A 20,118-nucleotide genomic window follows, 5' to 3' on the forward strand; every position below is an offset into this window, starting at 1 on the left:
AAGTCGGTTGTGAATTAGATACTAGTTATGTGCTGATTAAGTAAAGGCAGCAGCTCCTGTCATTACATGTATAGCACTTTAAGCATTAGTCTTGGACACTAGGACTTCTGGTGAGTGAGGGAATGTAAGGTGTGACTTGAGTTCCCTACTCACTTTTTATTGTTCGGGGGGTGGGAGGAGTGATGGACAGCTAAATGCAAGGGGTTTCTTAATTGGTCAGGGAATAGGACCTAGGGTTTAAATCTTGCCTGCAGGGCAAGATCATATGAAAGAGGAATAGATGGGGGATGTTCTTTAACAGGCATATTAATGAAGGAGTTCTCTTCTGTAAGATGGATGTATGGGTAATATATAAGCAACTGTAGCACTTGGTTTATCTCTTTTCGGGGGGGTGGGGGTGGGGAATATGTTGCCTTTAACCCTCTATCCTCTTTGCTCCACGCTGTCTGTACTTGCACAATATCCTGCCGAAGCCTTTTCCCCCCCAACAAGGCACTCACCAAGCCATTAGAAAATATAAGTAAGACTCTGCAGCACTGAATAAAAGAAAGTGGACCTTGTCAGCTCATCCCACTCCAACAGAAAAGGGGTCAAAAGCAGGAGATGCCATTAATATCTGGCTGCTAGTGCATAAACTTGGGGTTTTCTTAACCTCGAACCTCTCCAGTTCAGCTAGAGATCCTCCTTGAATAAGGAGTGAGCCACCCAGCCTATCCATAACCAAGCCCCCATTACTGCAGAGTGGGCCATTGGATCACTGGCTGTTGAAAGTCTTGGATGACTGATTGCAACTGTATCCTTGCTATCCATCAGTCCCCTCTAGATTCAGATAATTTATTATCTCACCAAGTTTTTTGCTATTCCACAGAGGATAATTACTCTGGGGCTGCTAGATGACCAGGTGAGGCTTTGAGGGTGCGGTTTGGTCCCATGTGCATTGCCTGTTTCCTGGCGCCAATCACTTGCTTATTGGCAAGTTTTAGGATTGTTTCTCCTCTTCCAACTTAAGAAATAGTGTTGTCCTCCCAACCAGACGTGTGCTGTACTGCTTTCTAAAGGGAGAAAAACAGACAATGACTAGTTAACACCACACATGCCTTTTCTACTGGCCCTTGTAACTTGAGGCATGTGATAGGCACGCGGACTTAATGAGCAGTTGCCAGCTGGTCCACCCATCCAGCATTTCTCTGACTCAAACCTCGAAATTCACACCAAGGCCTTAGCTACTTGGCTTATTCACAAGACCTCATCCAGTTCTGGGAGAATACTTCCTCCAGGTCTCTGAGACACAAAAAACTCTAGAGACTAACCAATTTATTTGAGCATAAGCTTTCATGAGCTACAGCTCACTTCATCCGATGAAGTGTGCTGTAGCTCACGAAAAGTTATGCTCAAATAAATTGGTTAGTCTCTAAGGTGCCACAAGTACTCCTTTTCTTTTTGCGAATACAGACTAACACGGCTGTTACTCTGAAACAAAAAAGTCTGTTCAGCTTCAGCTCATCACTCAGGTTACTTTATTAGGAATGTAACTACTCTCAGCCCAGGCTGGCTAGGTCCAGACACAGTTGGTTTATGTACAGGGTGATACCACACTTCCAATTCATGTCACACACCCCACAGTTTGTTAGTAGCAAGGAAAGATGTATATATTTACAGTTCTTCCATGTAAAGACCAATTGCTTTGCAAATTGCGTAAGGCAAGCCTATCAGTTTAGAGTGTTTCTGCTTACTTTGTTTTGTTTGTTTCTGCCTCCTTTATTTACTCTTTATTTACTCTTCACAATAGTTTCTAGAGCTTGTTTAGCAGTTACTCATTCAGGCATGTCTTGTCTTAACTTGGGCCTGCTCATGTCTGCTAAGCCAGCCCTACGTACATACGGTTGTGAAACCTGCTCATCTTGTCAGAGAAAGCTCTCTAGTGACAGAGGAGCTCATTAGAAGGAAGGTTTAAATAATCTCAAAGACAGCTGCTCACTAATACCATGGCTCAGCACTGGCTCCCTCCTCTCTAAACCACTTCCTTTCCTGAAGTTCTTGGTGGTGTGACCAGTAGGGTAATTAGGATAAATCCTTCCTATAAGAGATAGGCCAAGTGGAGTGGTTAAAACCAGATTATGCCCTGTGTATGTGATGAAATAGTGTGTGCATATCATTGTCCTCTTCCAAATGGAATTGGAAGCGCTCAGCTGTGCCACGTGCCCTATTCTGCTAGAAGTTAGCTTGTGATCATGGAGCAGGTTGACTGGAGTTCTATCCCTGTGGATGGCTGAGTGGCCACACTGTGCAGCCCAGTGACAACTGTGAGATCTTGCATAACTCAGGATTTGTCATAATAAGCCTTGGAAAATTCACTAATCTAGGCACAAAATCTGCTTACCTGGCCTCCACCATTACAAGAAAACTACTTAATGAAAATTGCCTCCATTTGTACCCTCCAAAAAAAATTATTCACCCAAAGTGAGACTGATTAAGTAGAATTTTGCAAGGCTCAGCTCAGTACATACTTATCTATTTTTTATTTATTTATTGTAAAATTGGAATTTCCCTGTGTTTCTGTCAAAGCTAGGATGTGCAGAGGCTGTTAGCAGAAATACCATGCAGTAGACTAGTTACTTATAACATTTCCAACTTTTGGCTGAAATCAGGAAGCACTGAAAATCTCCAAATTTATGGCTGTTCATCTGAAGCGACCCTCTGGAGGTTTTCCCTGTCACGAATTCCAGTGCTGAAGTTGTCTTAGGCTGCAGAATGCACAATGGAGTGTGTCAGGTTTCAGCTGTAACACTGCTCTCAACGGGACTGCTTGCCATTTAAATTTGTGCAAATTAAAGAGGTGTATTGTGTGATATAACTGAGTCACTTAGGTCAGCTCTGGCTCTGTGTGAGGTTGCTGGGCTTTGGCTTAGTTCATGCGGTGTTAAAAACTGGGTGAATGTGTATGAGACAGTAAACAACAAAATCCCCACCTGCCATGGGGAAGATATGTGGCTTCAAGCATGACCATGGATTGATTAGAGTGCTTAGCGCTGCTGCCCATCTGGTGTCGCAGTTTGTAGTCGGATATTACTCCGATTGTGTCCATGTTGAAGTTCATTTAAAGACATATAACCATTCTAAACGTTCGAGTTAAGGAAAAAGCAGCTTATAAACTGTCATGGTATTGCTGTGACCCAGCTGGTCTTGTGAAAATGCCTCCTCAGCCTGTGAATTCATGAACCGGGGGGTGCAGGAAACTCAGCCATGACTCTGCATGTGTCTTCAGACATCTGTGGGTACTTTTCCCCTGGGAGTTGATGGAGCTGTGTGAAAGTGACAGCGCCAGGGAGCTTTTAATCTGAGATAACTATTCGGTATCCAGACTGGGCCTAACATACATCTGTTTACTTAAGTGCATGATCCTGGTTGCTTTGCCCAGAAAGGAACTAAACTAGAAATACAACCAATTAAAACACTTGGTTCCCTGATGACATTTCTTTTTCCTTAATCCACTCCCCCTCATAGCAAGGGCTGCAGCACTGACAGAACCTGTTCCTCTGAGGGACCCAGTGGCCAACTCAGTGATGGATTTGTCACAGGCACGTGTGGTGACTTCCCCTGAAGTCTCTTGTAGAGAGAAGTTGGGACTCTCACAGAAAATAATAAATTTAAAAAAAACCCCTTAATGTTCATTATTGCTGCTGGTGGTTCCTTCTGGCTCTGTAGCTCCTGGAAAATCTCAGTTTGTGCTGCCTGGTGTCACCAGACAGGGTTTTCCCAACTCCTGGCCTAGATTGGCGAGGCATGGAGTAGACTGTTGTCTACATTACTCTCCTTTCTGTGAGACAAAAGGGTATTGGAATGGAGACATGCAGGACACACCACAGGGGAAACGACTCCAGGGCAACCAGCCTGACAGAAGACCGGCTGAAACTAGGAGATGCTGCTCTCCTTTGCTGTCTGAGAGGCGCTTGCTTACATTCTCAGGAATGGGAAGACAGTTTCTCCTGGGAAAAGGCAGAAGTGGAAACCCTGTGTTTTGAAAGCTTGAGCCCCTCACTAGTGTCATGACTTTAGGTGACCAGGTCAATCTCTCTTGTGCTCCTGGCATGACTGTTTCTGCTGTGAGAGGGTAGTCAACATGGACATGATTTTGGGTAGGTGGGGTGGGGGAGGGGGAAGGGAGGTGGACCTGGATCTGTGCCTTAATTAATTAGAAATGGATTAGAAAAGTATCTGCATTTACTGATGGTGGGTTTTAAAAAATATATATATATTTCCCCTCTATCGGGTTTCAGAATCTCTTGTGTCTCTTGGGTAAATTACCGTCTCTCATAATTATTCATTTGAAATGTTGCTGCTTGGAAACTCTTGCATTTAATGTCCTAGTTTTTTGATTACACATTTCACATGCCGCCACTTCTAAACAGGCTCTCTTCTCCCTCCCCTCCAATCTCTCTCTTAGATTTACATAATTTCTGTCACAGTTGGGGTACCCACCAAGCTGTTAATGGCTTTAGTTTCCAGTGCTCTTCTGTGGGTCATGGGGTCCTTGCTGTCCCTTGGAGACCTGTAAAAAGCCGAGAAGCTACTTGGGCTGTATTTCTGGCTTGGAAGTTCCAGAAACATGGTGAATTCTTCTTTGTTCTCTTGAAACTTTTTTTGGGGAGGGAGGGGAGATGTGTCTAGAAATCTCATGAAGCATCAGAACCAGCATTTTGGAGATACCCCCAAGCATTGATGGGTGAATCACGTCACGTACCCATTCACCCTTCAGGATCTCCATTCCTTGTCCTTTTCTTACATGGTTTATGTACTGTATCGTCTCAAAGGTGCTCGTGTCTCTCTTAGGAAACTTCCCCTTTCCTTGACTCTTGCTATAGAAGTCACTTAGACTAAGACTACCCAACATCACAGCACTGCTCTTGAAGACTTTAGAGTTCTGCTACTAGCTACCCCACAGAGCAAAGTTGGAAAAAAAAAGCAAACAAAACTCTGGTGACTGCTGGGAATAATGGGAAGTCTCTAAGAGTGCAATGGAAACAAGGCTTTAATCTGTGCGTTGTGTCACTCGAGGAAGATTTTTCTAAGGATGTTAAGTGAGGCAAGAATAGAAACCCTTTTCAATAGGCTTATGTCTAAGTACTTCAGCTCAATATGCTCTATGAAGAAGTTGGAGGAGGGATTTTGTCACATTTAACCCTTTTTGATTTCCGATCTCCTCCCTGCATGGTTGCCCAGTGCCCGCCATGGGTGATCAGTGGATGGAGGGGTTTTTGTTTGCATTTCTTAAATATTATGTTTGTTTTTGCTGTCTATGTGAGCCTCTTTGTAAGTGGCCTGAAGGACTGATTGATTGTCAACTGCAATAATTACATTGATGGAAAGCTTCCTCTCTGCTTGTCTTGCAAATCTGTTGTTAGCTGTATATAAGGATGGCTTTTTCCACACCTCATCCTCCGCTGGGTTCAAAACCACCAGCATTTCTTAGTTCTGAGCTCTGGAAATGCCAAACCAAAATCTGAAGGCTCTTGTTCAAGAGCCTGCTTATAGGGAGGGAATTCTAACTCAGGACTGCTGTCAACTTAATATCTTGCGTAATGCTGCTGTAGGAGCTTTGTTCCACCTCCCTCCCACCCCGTGCCCAGATTGATATCACATGAATGGTTAATGCTGAATCTAGGGTGTCCCTGCTGCAAATGCTGCCGTTTAGAAAGAGTGCTGCTCCTCGTGCATGGCGAGCCGGCTCCCAGGATTTGAAACCCCGAGCACTGCAGCCCGTTCTTCTCCCCGGGGATTCAGACTTGCCGTGGTAATGGTGCATGGGAATGAAGGCGCTCGATGGGACACCCTTTCTTTTCTTGGGAGCAGGTGAGCACAGTCCTAAATCTTAGCTCAGTTCAACAGGCACCATGTTCTATCACACCCCACCAGGTACTGTGGCACAGGCATTTCAGATTGTTTTACACAAACACGAGTGCAGACACTGCACGCTCAGCTAGCAGTGTAGATGGTGAGGCAAGAAGAATGCCTTGCACCCCTGAACCGTCAGGTGTGTTCCCTAAACGCTCAGACAGTGCCTCCCCTGTCTATGCTGCTGTTTTTAAGCAGCGTAGTGTCCTGCTATCAGAGCTTTTCTCTGCTGCCTCCACCTTGCTGGAGCCTTTCACTGTGGCATGCAGCTGCAGGCTCTCTACATGTTGCTGCAAGCACAGACAGGGCCTCAGGTGTACTACGTCTTTGGTACCACCATCAGTGTAGCAGCTGAGCAGTTTAGTCCTTAATGTAGTTACCCTACCAACAGTGCTGTGTGGCAGGGAAGTGCTATTTTCCCCATTGTACAGATGGGGGAACTGAGGCCCAGAGAGGCTAAGGAGGTTGCCTAGCAGCACCTAGGAAGCCTCTGGTGGGGCAGCGAATTGAACCCAGCTCTTCCAAGTCCTAGACTAGTGCCCTGACCACTGGGCCGTTATTCCCCTTAAAAAAGATTCAAGTGTCTTTAGAACCAGGCTGTGTGGATCCCTGCCTCTTTCTCTCCAAAGCAGCAGGTTTTCATCCATAGATCTCGGAGCACACCACAAAGGAAGTCCCCATTCCTTAGATGGGGAGCCTGAGACCCAGAAGTTGGGAGGGGAGTGACTTGCCCAAGGCCATGCACTTAAGCCAGTGGCAGAGCCAGCTGTAGAACCCAGGTTTCCTGACTCTAGTCTGGTGCAGTATCCACTGTCTCTGTCCTGAGAAATGACATGAGGCAGCCGCAAGGTGTTTGTGGCAAGCTCATGAGCACATACATGTGCTCCTCTCCCTCCCTCCAGTCCCAATCAGCAGTCTTCCCCCTGTGCTGTGCCAGATTCTACTCAGAACAGATCTCCAAGCTGGGAAACCAGCAGTCCATCCCAACTTGTGACCCTGTCCTGAGATGTGAACTCTGGACTTGAGGCAAAAAGACTGTCAAACTTCTCCTTTTTGAGAGTCACTTCTTTCTAGGTTTAGCTATTCCGCAGCTCCACTGAGCTGTGAAATGGGGAGTGGAGGATATTTTAGGGAGTGCTGCTTAATATGCAAAGGTCTTGCTCGGCACCCAGAGAGGTAAGTGGATCTGTTCTTAAACAGAACTGACAGGCAGACCCCCGCCGCCACCGAAGCCGTAAGATGCATATTACACTCCCCGTCTGGCCCAGGAATGGCAGGAGTGAACTGGGTGCATATCCATGATCTACTGTAGGCAAGAAAAACTTGACACCGTTCCAAAAGGTGAATGCAGCTACTCTGAAGATTTAGGGAGACGTTTCTCCTGGAAGGTTCCCACTGGATGAGAAATGGCAGCTTTATGGTTTAGAAGAACCTTGCCAGTTTTGAGCTCTGCCTTTTTCCCGGCACTTGGAATGCTCTTTCCACGCCCCGCTAGCCGTGCTTGTGCTGTGCTGGCTGGCTGGTGTGCTGAGCAGGCGTCTTTTGGGGGCCGTCTGTTCGTTAGGGCTTGGCACTCTTGAATGGGCTGTGCAGTTGGAGAGAGGCTGCCAAGTTAGACTGGAGGAAAAATAATCGGAGGTTTTGTTGTGGTGGTGTTTTTTCCTTTTCCCTCCCCCTTCTCCTTTTTCTATGGCTGCAGAATGTGCCCCCTAAATGCCATGACTGGATAGGGCAGAAGCCAGAGCTTTAGGATTAGTGCGTAGGGAGGATTTAGGATTACAGGCGGACATGTATTGCTGTGTTTGGATTGTGTGTGGTTTCTCCTGGCCGGAAAGAAATAGTCTTCCTCTTCTAAACATGCCAGTTAGAATATTCAAAAGGCCCGTCTGAGGCTTGAAAGGGAGGAAGGTTTGAAGCAAGGCTTTGAAAGAGCTACATGAGAAGGGCATGTGAGCACACAGAGATGGAAAGAGAATGAAGAACTCAGGCACCTGGATGGACTCGTGGCGTGGAAGATGTTCTGAACGGTGTCCTTTGTGTTTATTCCAACAGACATTATTGTTCATGGGTGTAGGAGGTAGAGGCTGATCCTCACAGGAGCGAGACTTCAAGTGCTTTACAAATCCAGCATGTGTGAGGGATAAATTCACCTGTGTGTAAAGTCGCAGCTGAAAGGGGGAAGCGTCCTACAGACTCCCGACAGCTGAGGGCTGGTGTAATGGCGCGCTGGGTTCCCAACAGCTGATGACTTTTGGAAAGGAAATAAAAATATGCTTGAGAGGTCTTTCTGTGCTCCTTGAATGCATTCTTCCAAATCCTGCCTTACCTCATGGGACTATTGGAGCTCCTCGTGTCCCCTCTTTTTAAATAGCAAACTTGAAAAAACACCTTCTTAACTACGAGATTCAAAACCAAAACCTCGTCATATAGAGTGACAACTGAATGTATTTTAATATTCAGTTTTGCAGCAGGTGGGAAGAGTCTAAATTAAACCATGAAATTGCTGTGTAACAAAACAGCCTGAAGAAACATCGTACTCTTTACTTCACTGATTAGCTTGAAGATTTTTTTTTCAGATTTTTGTTTTTGTTGGGTTTTTTTTGTTTATGGTAGTGTACTGGAAATTGCAACCACAGAACATTGGCCTCCGCTCGGGGGAAGAGCTGCCTGGAGCCCTGGCATACAATTCAGAAGCTCCCTTTTGTCTCCAACATGGACACCTCCAAATCTCCCTTACTTCAAAATAAGTTTTCTGTTGCCCGCTTGGCTGAGGAGTTTTTCTGGATTGGTGGCAGCATCGTGGCTACGCCGAAATGGAAAATGGGCCAGATTGGTAAGACAGGGAATGTCAGAGTCCCTGCTGCTTAATTGCACAAGATAATAGTATCTTAAAGGCTTTCACATTTACATCTTATTTAATGACAGCTTTGTCTAGCCGTAGCTGGGGTTGGGAGGAGGATGTTGACACACATTTGCAGAGCATGCAGCCCCTATGTTCTTTTATCTTTCATTGCTTTATGAGTTCCTGGCATGTCTCTCTCTTTTATTGTGAAAGATTCAAGAACTTTTGAATTATATTTTGACTCTTGATTTCATTTTTTTTATGACAATCTGAATAAAATGTGTATGTCTTAACACACATTGACTTTGAAAATCCCTATTTTGCCATAGATTCCCCCCCCCCCCGAACACCCCCTCCGAAAAAGTAAAGTAAGTTGGTTGACTGGGCAGATCTGGTGTTAGCAGCAAGAGTTTGTGCAGTGTGAACCATTCCTCCTGGCTCATCGCTTTTCACAGTCTGTCCACTTTCAGCAAACTGAATCCTTCACCGTTGTAAATTTGAAGGAGCTGTGTTTAGAAGGAGCCATGTTGCCTTTTCCCAGATTCAGATCCCTTCCTGGGTGTTTAATTGTAAGTGCTGATAAGCTGTGGCACAATCCTTTGACCTCAGGATTGAAATTCTGTACTAGCTGGATGAGGTAAGAGCACTTTATTATTTAGGGAATAAAAAGGGGACACCTGGCTAGAAATGATATCATAAATATCTGCATGGTACAGTATAGTAATGTGATAGAACAAACAAAGCCTCCTGTTACATTGGTGCATTGTCACTCGATAACCGTGGGCTTGCCCAGATGTAACTGAGACTCTGTAGAAAAGGGGTTTGCCTACAGAGCCTTCTATTACTTACACCGTTCAAAGATCTACTTCTTAAAAGGAAGCCTGGGTTGGGGCTTGCTTGAAAACTGATCAGAGCTAGCTGCTTCTACTCTGGCCAGAACCACCGTCGTGAGTGGAGCACAGTGCTTCGGCAGCACCCCCGCCTGTAGGTGGGTTGAATGGATGTTAACATAACATAAGAGCATAAGAATGGCCAAAGGTCCATCCAGCCTAGTATCCTGTCTACTGACAGTGGCCAATGCCAGGTGTCCCTGAGGGAGTGAACCTAACAGGTAATGATCAAGTGATCTGTCTCCTGCCATCCATCTCCACCCTCTGACAAACAGAGGCTAGGGACACCATTCCTTACCTATCCTGGCTAATAGCCATTAACGGACTTAACCTCCATGAATTTATCCAGTTCTCTTTTAAACTCTGTTACAGTCCTAGCCTTATAGTTCCAGTCCAGAGGAGCAACTGCAGAAGCAACAGGTTGCCCGTAAATTAAGCTTTTTAATTTTTGCAGCGTTTCCAGTGTCTCTTTTCGCATTAACCTCTTTGTTAATGATTGTGCGCTTTAATAATGGAAACATTCCAATACACTCTGCTTTGTATAGTACCATATGTACAAACACTGCCCATCCCTCCACTTGCAGGTTTAAGTAGCCAGTAACTCAGTTCCCCTCTCCCTGATGTTTTAAGGGCTGTCTGCCCGGGGGAGGAGAAATGGGGTTCAGCTGAGAATTGAAATGAGACGTGAGTCAATGCAGGCAAGAACTTCAGAGGAGAAGGCTCTTGCACCAAGGGTGACGAGACAGTGTGCAGGGACAAAGGAGACCTGTTTATCCAGCACTGAGGCAACAGAGAGGCAGGAGTACAAAGAGAAACCAGGTAGAGGGAAGCTGAAGAAGTCTGAGAAAGGCAATTATTGAGCTGGGTCCTGGAATCAAGTGTGCAAATTGCTATCAAGGCAGCCCTCTGTGCCTGGTGCAGCTGTGACATAAGTGAGTCTCCTTGGCTCTGCCGACTGACTGTACCAGTCACTGCAACACAATAGCCTGCTCTCTGTCTGAAATGGAGTCAACCCAGTGAACAGCAGCCCATGCATTGTGTAAAAAGAGATTTTCCCTCTCTCCCCGAATGCTGCAAAGAAAAGCATTTGCAGAACATCTGTCCTCCACTTCCATTTGTGTGCAGAGCCTCAATCGCTCTTGATCACAGGGGTAATTTAAAAGAAACAGGCATAGCTATGACTGCTCACCCATCAGCATAGGGGCGTCTGCTGCTAGTGGCAAAAGCCCACTCTGGAGCCAGTGGCAGATCCTCACGTTTCTGTAGTAACAGAACTCAGGGGTGAATTTCTGCAGGGTAAGAGTGAGTGGAATGCAAGGCACCTTACACTGAGCACTCTAAGGTGAGTTGCCAGGGAAAGGACTAGCTCCCAGGAAGCCTTTAGTGCCGCTAGTGGGTTGGCTTTTTAATATGTCCTCCAGTTCTGTGGCCCTTCAATGGAACAGAATTCTCAGAGCTGAAGTAGGATACCGGGGTCTAAATTGTATGTGGGCCTCGTTCCTCCTCCCCCGTGTAAACTGGGACTAATGTCGCTGAGGGCAATGAGACTGCAGCCGTGTACAGCTGGGGTGCGCTTTAGACCATGCAGGGGCTGCTTCGGGCTGGCAAATGTCACATACTTGGAGATCCCTGAAAGGGAAATGAGACTCTCGTTAAGCAGGTGCTCTCTCTGTCTCCGCCACCCCCTGCAGCGAAAAGATGAGCCGTTGTCATGCAGGATGCAGAAAACATGCACTTTGTAGGTTTCCAAGTCAGACTCTGTTAACAAAACTGGGCTGAAAAGTTCAGCAGAGCTGTGAGCGGCTGGGCTTCTGACCTTCCTAGGGAGCCTGGCTGTGCTAGCAAAGCTGCATGATGCACCCTGGAACCGGGCCAAGCTGTGTTTCTGAATGTTCTGAGAAAAATCTGAGCCCAGGTGTGAAGATACCCAACTGCTCCCTCCCCTCTGCTACCTTGCATCCAGTACAGGCAGTCTCTTCCCCTGCCCCCCCCCTCACTGAAAGCAGTAAGAAAAGTTACAGTGTTACAGTGGGGAGATTTATATTTATATTTTCTCTACCTGGGTTTCTCAATCTGTAAAGTAGGGCTGCATCCCTGTATCACAAGAGTATTGTGAAGCTGAATTAGCGTTTGCAGGAAGGTGCTGCGGGGGTTTAGTGAAAGGGCAGAAATGAACAGTTAAGGAAGGTAGCTGAGCTCTGAGCTCATAGGAATATTTATCCACCTTCTCATGACTGTTCTCGTACATTAAGATTTTTCTACCTGTAACTTTCCTTGGTATAAATACCACCATGGAGCTCCTTTCCATAGAGCTGCCACATCTCCTCTAGGGGAAGGAGCTCTTCCAGACCTTAGGAGGTGCCTAAGAAAGGAGTGTAATGTATGTTTGGGCTCCCCACCCTACCCCAGAAATTCCTCTGCTCTCTCTACCACCACCACCCCCAAACCTCCCCAGGGCTGCCTTCTTTCCACGTTAGTAGGAATTTGCAGTTGTGTGCACCCGCAGGATGCTGCACCGCCGAAATGCTTGTCGGCGGCATGTGTGGCGCCCTCCACAGCCTTCTGGGAATAGGAATGTGCTATTCCCACAGAAAGGTTGGGGACCACTGGTCTAACCTAAAAGAGCCTTGCTCCCCCTGCCCTCCTTTGAATCTTGGCTTCTTTTGAGTCAAAGTCAAAACATGGCCATTGAGCGAAACTCTTATTACTGGAGCTCCTGCACCAATCCAGCCGACTGGGGGAATAGATATTCAAATACACAAGAGCAGTTAGGCTCCTGCTCAGATTGACTTTCAATAGCAGTTAAGTGCCTAGCTGTCTTTTTTCAGAGTAGCAGCCGTGTTAGTCTGTATTCGCAAAAAGAAAAGGAGGACTTGTGGCACCTTAGAGACTAACAAATTTGTTAGAGCATAAGCTTTCGTGAGCTACAGCTCACTTCATCGGATACATTCAGTGGAAAAGACAGTGGGGAGATTTATATACATAGAGAACATGAAACAATGGGGGTTACCATACACGCTGTCTTTTGTGCCTCTGAAAATCCACTCCATGAATAACAAATAAAAGTGTTGCACAAGAAACGCCTCTGTGACACTGGATGGTCTGGGTGTTAAACGGATACAGGTGTCTTTACTTGTGCATTGGGTGCAACATTTGAAGATTTTTCTTAACTTGGAAAGAATCATATCTTTGTTCCATTGCTTCTCAAACAGACAAAAAGGAATTTCCGAAAGAATATTGCTGATAAATTCACATTAAGCTTGTTCCAGATTCTTTTCTTTCTTATTCTTTTATTTTATTTATTTATTCTCCTTTCAAATCACACCAAAATATTTCTCATTTCTTTCTTCTTTACAAACTTTGCTACAAAGTGCAGTGCACATTGGAGTACCCTGGTGTGCTACCAGACAAGTTAAGGACTGCAAATCAATCTTGCCTCTGAACTTCCATGCATTTTATGCAAGAAACTTCTAACAGCTTCATGTTTTCTCCTGATCTTGCTCTAAATTATGGGAATGAGTTTACCTGAGACATGCCAACATTTGGGAACAGTTTTAGTTTTGCAAACCTAGGGGTGGTTCTGTTCTACTCCACTTATCACCATGGTTCTCAGATGTGGTTTCTCTTCTACCACAATCTGCAGATGTCAGGGTGGGATGGATAAGTGTTTGTCTCCTAAGCTTTAATGACTATATTAAATAGTATTGGACCACTAGACTTTAGGCTCCAATCTTGCAAATACCTAAACAACACAAGGCGTTTTACGGGGACTGCTCATGTGCTAAAAGTTGACTAATTTGTGTAAGCGTTTGCCCGATCTGGGTTCTAGACTTCAAGTGCTTTTTGGGCAAGGACTGTCTTCACTCTGGGCCTTGAGCAGTACTCAGTATTCAGTCAACATTTTAATAAAGTGTTCCATGAACTCCTATTTTTCAAATCCATATGAAAACAGACGGGGGGGATGGGTGGTTTTTCTTACTGCTTTTCTTGTACTGCCACCTTTGTTTTCTATTCTGTATAGGTGCTCATCACTGTAGTATCTGAGTGCCTTCCAGTCAGGGCATCAAGCAACACGGCTAACATCTGGCCTGTGTTTTGTTCTCTCCTTAGGAGGAGAGTGTGTAGTTGAGGGGGTTTTTTTTTGTTATTTATGGTTTGGATTTTTTTAAAATATATATTACACACCTTGCTCTAAGAAAAGGAGTACTTGTGGCACCTTAGAGACTAACCAGTTTATTTGAGCATGAGCTTTCGTGAGCTACAGCTCACTTCCTCTGTTTGTTAGAGAAGGCAGGTCAAGGAAGTGTGCATGGCACTGAATAGAAGGCGGACCGGTTTGGATCCTTAGTCCCTGGGGCAGTTCAGGCTACAGTCTTGGGCTGGCTCCCAAGAAAGCTCTGTCTCCTGCACAGATGAACTTTATTTACCCTAATGGTAGAAAGTTCCAGTGTGCTTGAGGAGCGGAGCTGTCAACCACAATCTTCATCCTGGAGCTTTAGTTGATCTTTTAGATACCTTGTGCCCAGGCCATTGAGCACCTTGAACTTGATTAAATATTCTCAGAGAAGCCAGCTTGTGCTGCTTTTTGCTATCCGACTGTCACAGCTGTAAGCAGACCAAGTTTAATGATCCTCTCTTGAATAGTTCAGCAGCAGATGGGAGTGCTTTATTGTCTGCTGGAGTTCAGAGCTCGGAGCCATAACCAGAGCATTCAAAGAAAGGCAACTGCGTATTTATCTTCAAAAAAAAATTTTTTTTAAAGTATTAACCCTGAAGCTGGCACATTAGAAACTCCCTCCATTGCAGACTTAGCCACTGCTTCGTATTGCTGGTTTTTATTAATAAATCTGTTTCATTTTTATCTACGAACTTACCTTAACATTGGGCTCAGATGGCCCATTAACATGAAATGAGCCTGAGAATATTGGCATCTAACTCACAGCAGTGCACAGAGTGATGCATGTTGGGTTTTTTTTTTTTTTAAATCTTACAGAAGTATATGATGCATAAGGAGAATGAGCATGAGTATTGATACTGTGGTGAGCAGCAAACAATTACCAAGCTCTAGTAATAGTCACTTGAGCATCAAACTGACTCACGGCTTCCGCTGCTCAGTTCCTAATGATGGGATGCAGGAGGTAGCAATGGTGCAAAGTTGGTTTGTTGCTTCTTTGAAGAACAGAACATTTAGGGAGATGGAGGGAATTGTTTTGGAATGCTTTGTTCAGCTCTGCGTCTCTCTGGCTATCGTACAAGGCACTTAGCATTACACAGAAGATAACTGCAGACTATTTTATAAGAATGTAGCCTCTGAGGCTGCCTTCGTCTTAGCAGATGGCCCTTTTAAAAAATAAATAAATGAATTGAATCCAGTGTGTGTTTCTAATAACCTTTGTGCTGTTAATTTTTAATGCCTCCCCTCTATAGTGAAAAAATGGTTTTTAGTTCTAAAGCAATTTGTACACTAAGGACTTTTGTGAATTATTTATCAGGTTCCAGAATATTTGCTATATTCTGAGTGGCCAAGTTGGGTAATTAATTTTTTTTCCTTTTAGTTAATTGGGCTCCGGGTAGGCAGGATGCTAATTCAGCCACTTCCCAGGAAGCAAATTTATTTCTAACTGGGGATGCTGCTGCCCAAAACTTCTGACTTTGTAGTGAGAAATGGTGGGGAGGAGGGGAAAGTGTTATCTTTTTGTTAAAGAGGCAGTTGGAAGTTTAAAGGTCAGCTCTCAGCTGGTCGGTGTAAATCTGTGTAGCTCCACTGATGGTAACAGTTATGCCAGTTTTACATCTGCTGATCATTTGACCTAAAGGTTGAAATTCCCCCGCCATGCAGAGGGTCAGCAGGAGGCCTAGACATCATAAAAGTCCAGCTTAAGTGGTGCCTAGTTCTTGTGCTGACCTCCTGTGCTAGTGTGGATTCCACCTTAGATGTGGAGGTGGAGCTTTTCAAAGGCACGGCTGGGAGCTGTCAGCGAGAAGGGACCCCTGTGATCATCTGGTCTGACTTCTTGTGCTACTGAGGCTAAAGAACCTCCCCCTTTGACTTCCTGGGGCAGTTGAGTGCCTAACTGCACGTTGTGCCTTTCAGAATTTTGAAGAATTTCAGTCTTGTGTCTAACTCAGGCTGTCCTTTATTTCTCTCTCCAGTGGAAAGATGTATGAGCTGCATGCAAGCTGGTACCCAGATGATCAAACTCCGGGGCAGTTCCAAAGGGCTAGTCCGGTTTTATTACCTCGATGAGCACAAGTCGTGTATTCGCTGGAGACCGTCGCGAAAGAATGAGAAAGCCAAAAGTAAGTGCCGGCCACCGGGTCTTTCTACTGAGAATGAGAGGTTTGCGTTGGCACTGAGCAGCCGACATGAGGGGTTCGGTAACATGGAAGATGACCAAGGCAAAAGCTGTTGCTGGATTGGCAGGACTGTGCCTGACTTGTATGAATGTTAATAACACATCTGCTAGTTGAGGGCTAAAATAACCCCACAGACTTGGAGATGAGCTCCAAGCAAATCCTATGTGAATAACCCCAGATTTAGGAGAGTCTGCAGTTTGACATTTGGGTCTTCCCTAGAAATGTCTGTGGGAGAAGGAAGGGATATTTCCTCCCCTCCACATCCATATCCCATGTGGCACAGCTAGCTAGCTGTATTTATGGTTAAGGCAATGTTCCTCTGAAGCACCTGCTAGTGATCATTGCTGGAGACAAGATCCGAGGTCACGTGGACCAGTTGTCTGATGGGTTGAGGGAGCTCTGGTAGGGTTTATCGTGCACCAGAAGGGTAATGATTATTGGTTGCAAATAAAGACCCCCAATCCTGCAACCAGGTCTATGTGGACAAAACCCCATTAGAGTCAATCAGGATCCATTTAGACACAGGGATCTGCCCTTGCAGATCATGCTGCATATTCTGGCTCCAAGAGCTGATATGTCTCTGCATTCAGCTACATGTTGTGTTGTATTAGTCATCCTGAGAGCCCCCCACTGAAATCGGGGCTCCATTGTGCTAGATGCTGGAGAAAAAGATAGTGAAAGGCTCCCTGCCACAAGGGGCTTGCAATGAAATCGACAAGACGGATGAAGTTTGGGAGCCCCACCCCATCTCCCAGTGGCCTAAGGGTAAGGGTTTTTACCTGTCAGGACTTTTGTTCTTTAACTGGGGCCGCTTTGTAATATTTTCCCCAAATGTGTGTGCATGTGTGTGTGTGTTTTTTTCAGTGTCTTTTTTCACCAGATGGTGGCTGATCCACTCCAATGAACATATACATGATTGAAAAGCAATGATTGCTTCACAGACACGAGTTGTAACCTGCACTAAAACAGGGCCTTCAATTATTTGTTTAACAAGATGTGTGAAACTGTGCTGGCAAGGAAATGCTGCAGAGAGGTGTCTGACAACCATCATGTTGAGGGGAGGATCAGGGAGACTGAGATCTTGGGGACCAAATTAATCTTATTGTTTCCCCTTTCAAAACTACAAATATGAATGTAAATGTTGGCACAATCTGCATCTCTGCTTGTGACCTGTTTGTTGGTATGTAAAGATGCACAGGTGCAATCTGAGAGGGGTGCTGGCATAGTGGTTAGGGACATAGTAGATTAGGACTTGGAAGATCTCGATTCAATTCCTGGCTCTACAATAAACTGCGTTGTGACTTCTGACAAGTCATTTAATCTCTCTGTGTCTCAGTTTCCCATCTGTGAAATGGGATAATAATCCCTCCTTTGTCTGTTTTAGCATAGATTGTTCAAAAGTGCCCAGCATCCCTGGGTGACTACAATGGGAGCTTGAGGAGCCCTTTGAAAATGTGACCCTTTTCCAGTGTTGACCCTAAACTCTTCAGGGCAGAGGTTGTCCCCCGCTAGCATGTTCATAGGGTGCCTAGCACAATGTGGCACCAATCGCAGTTGGAGCCTCTTGATTCTACTGAAATACAGATGAATAATAATGCACAGGAACGAATATTGAATAGTGAACTTAAACCTCTACTGAAATCTAGCTCTAGACTTTTCCTTTTGCCTCCTGTTGCATTATTCAGAACCAGCTTTTTAAACTGCATGCAGAAGACCTAAAAATTCCTTCAAGTATGTGAGTTAGAATTACTTGGCTGGTTGTTTAAGCAAAGATACTAACCCTAATAATAATTAATAACATGCACATCTTCTCCGACTAAGCTGTAACGGATTAGTTTAACCAGCTACCATTACGTTAAAGACATTTAGGAAATAGTTTTTTTCAAAGTCTGTGTCTCCTTGATCAGGCTTTTTTAATTTGCGTTGAGTGGCACAGTAAAGCTAGAAGCACTAGCATACCAAGCCACCTTGATAATGTCCAAAGTGTTAAATTTTTGCCCCGTTCTATAAAATGACTGCACGTAAATCGACTGCTCTAGACTATTAAAGGCTGGGCTTGGCGTTGACATTATCCTTGGTGTGAGTTGTGCCATCAGCACAGAGGGCTCATAAACCGGAGGTTAAGTCTTTTTGCATTTCCTCTTTTGACATTTGCTTTGACTAGTGCTATTTGAGCTCTGTGTGTCTGTGACTGTCCCATACCCCCTTGCTAAATAACAGTAAGCCCAGAGGGCAGTGATGTAACACAACACAAATTCACTGGTTTCTGCTTCGTTTAATTTCATATGAAGAAAATCTGCCAGGGTCTGGAGTCTGTGTTGGATTTTAAATGTTTTCCTCCCGTCCGCTTTGAGCTAACTGCTTCCCCCCTAGAAACAGTTAATGGTGCAGTTTGGATTTTGGCCCTGCTGCAACACTTTTCCTTTTTTAAATCTTTTAAACTTCTGGCACGTGTAGATCTGGGTAATATATCCTCTGTAGCTGCCCAGTACACATACCATAGCAAACAGCTGTCTGCTTCTAGGGAGAGCCATGCTTCTTGTAATCTCAGGAGGACACTGTAATCTGCAAAATTAAATTCTGTGCTGGGGTTTATTTTATTGTTAAAATTTCTCTTCTTGACACTCAGGATCTAGGATCTTTAGAAGGGAAACAAATTATTCAAATAATTATCGGATGTGCTGGCTCTGAGTGCATGTGGATACTAGACACCGTTTCATTAAACGTAAGGGCACTCTATAGCATTTTAAGATTTGTATATTCAAGGGGAAGAGGAATGGGGGTTGACAAACATTACCAATATCTTGGTAATTTACTCCCAAACCTAGATGTAGGAAGGAACCTGGTAGCTAGAAATGTGAACGATTAGTTGGATCAAGTCCTGCAAAGGCAAGAATTCATTCCTGAGTAAATGACACTAGGTGGTTCAGTGGATTGTTTCAGAGTCAGGGTACCTGGGTTCTGATCCTGGCTCTGCCACTGAACTATTGTGTGACCTGGGGCAAGTTACTTCACCTCTCTGTTCCTCTGTTTTGTCTCTCTTTGCCTGTGTTGTCTATTTAGATCAGAAGCTTCTCGGTGCAGAGACCATCTCACTGTGTATGTACAGTGCCTAGCACAATGGATCTCAGTGCTTAGAGCCCTCAACTATCATAATTATAGCTGTTCTACTGATACTGTGTTTCATCCTAGCCAAGAAGATTTACAGGATGCTTCACAACAGACTAGGATGTGCCTAATGTCCCTTGTTGGCTGAGCTTGCAAATGCCTTAAACCCAACTCAGCGGCATTTCTCTATCTATAATATTAGAGAGACAAGGTGGGTGAGGTAATATCTTTACTTGGACAAACTTCTGTTGGCGAGAGATACAAGCTTTCGAGCCACACAGCGCTCTTCTTGGGGTCTGGGAAAGGTGCTCCCAGTGTCATGGCAAAATGCAAGGGGGAACAGATTGTTCAGTAGTTGCATTTTCCTGTGACGCTGGGAATACCTTTCCGAGACCTGAAGAAGAGCTCTGGGCTTGTCTGCGCTTACAGCGCTGCAGCTGAACCGGTGGAGCTGCGCCACTGTAGCACTCAGTGAAGACACTACTGCGTGGATGGGAGAGCTTCTCCCTTCGGCGTAGGCCCTGCTTCTTGGGGAGGTGAAACCCTCCTGCTGACCTAATGCTCTCTACACCGGGAATTGGGTCAGTATAACTGTGTCACTCAAGGGTGTGGCTTGTCCGCATGCCTGAGCGATTTAGTTTTACTGCCATAAGTTGGTAGTATAGACCAAGCCTCTGTGTGGCTTGAAAGCTTGTCTCTCACCAACAGGAGTTGGTCCGATAAAATATATTGCCTCCCCCACCTCGTAGGCGTGTCAGTCCCAGGATATTAGACAGACAACACTGCGTAGTATCTGTAACATAACTTTGAATGCTCTAGCTGATCCATTCCAAACCTCACGGCATGTTCGAGGTATAAGTGGCTAGAACCCAACTGATTTGGAGAAAGGGGAAGAAATGGGGGCAGTAGGACACCTCTGCCAGCTCTTTAGCACTGTCACAGCCTCAGTGTGGGAAACTAGTTTTAAGAGCAACCATTCCTGGGGGAATTCTGAGGCTACGACTCATAAGAAATACTAGTTTTTAAGGT

At 45.1% G+C, this 20,118-nt stretch overlaps 1 protein-coding gene across 1 annotated transcript in view; it reads left to right on the forward strand.

The window, feature by feature from the left end:
* The window catches only part of PLCH2 (phospholipase C eta 2), a 318,005-nt gene that overhangs the window by 200,285 nt on the left and 97,602 nt on the right, over window positions 1-20,118 (forward strand). Inside the window, exon 3 of the mRNA XM_078849302.1 lies at window positions 15,778-15,924. Within this exon, the coding sequence (XP_078705428.1) occupies window positions 15,778-15,924 (147 nt within the window). The remainder of the gene's footprint in view (window positions 1-15,777; window positions 15,925-20,118) is intronic.

The sequence above is a fragment of the Lepidochelys kempii genome, chromosome 18 (assembly GCF_965140285.1).
Source record: "Lepidochelys kempii isolate rLepKem1 chromosome 18, rLepKem1.hap1, whole genome shotgun sequence".
Lineage (NCBI taxonomy): Eukaryota > Metazoa > Chordata > Testudines > Cheloniidae > Lepidochelys > Lepidochelys kempii.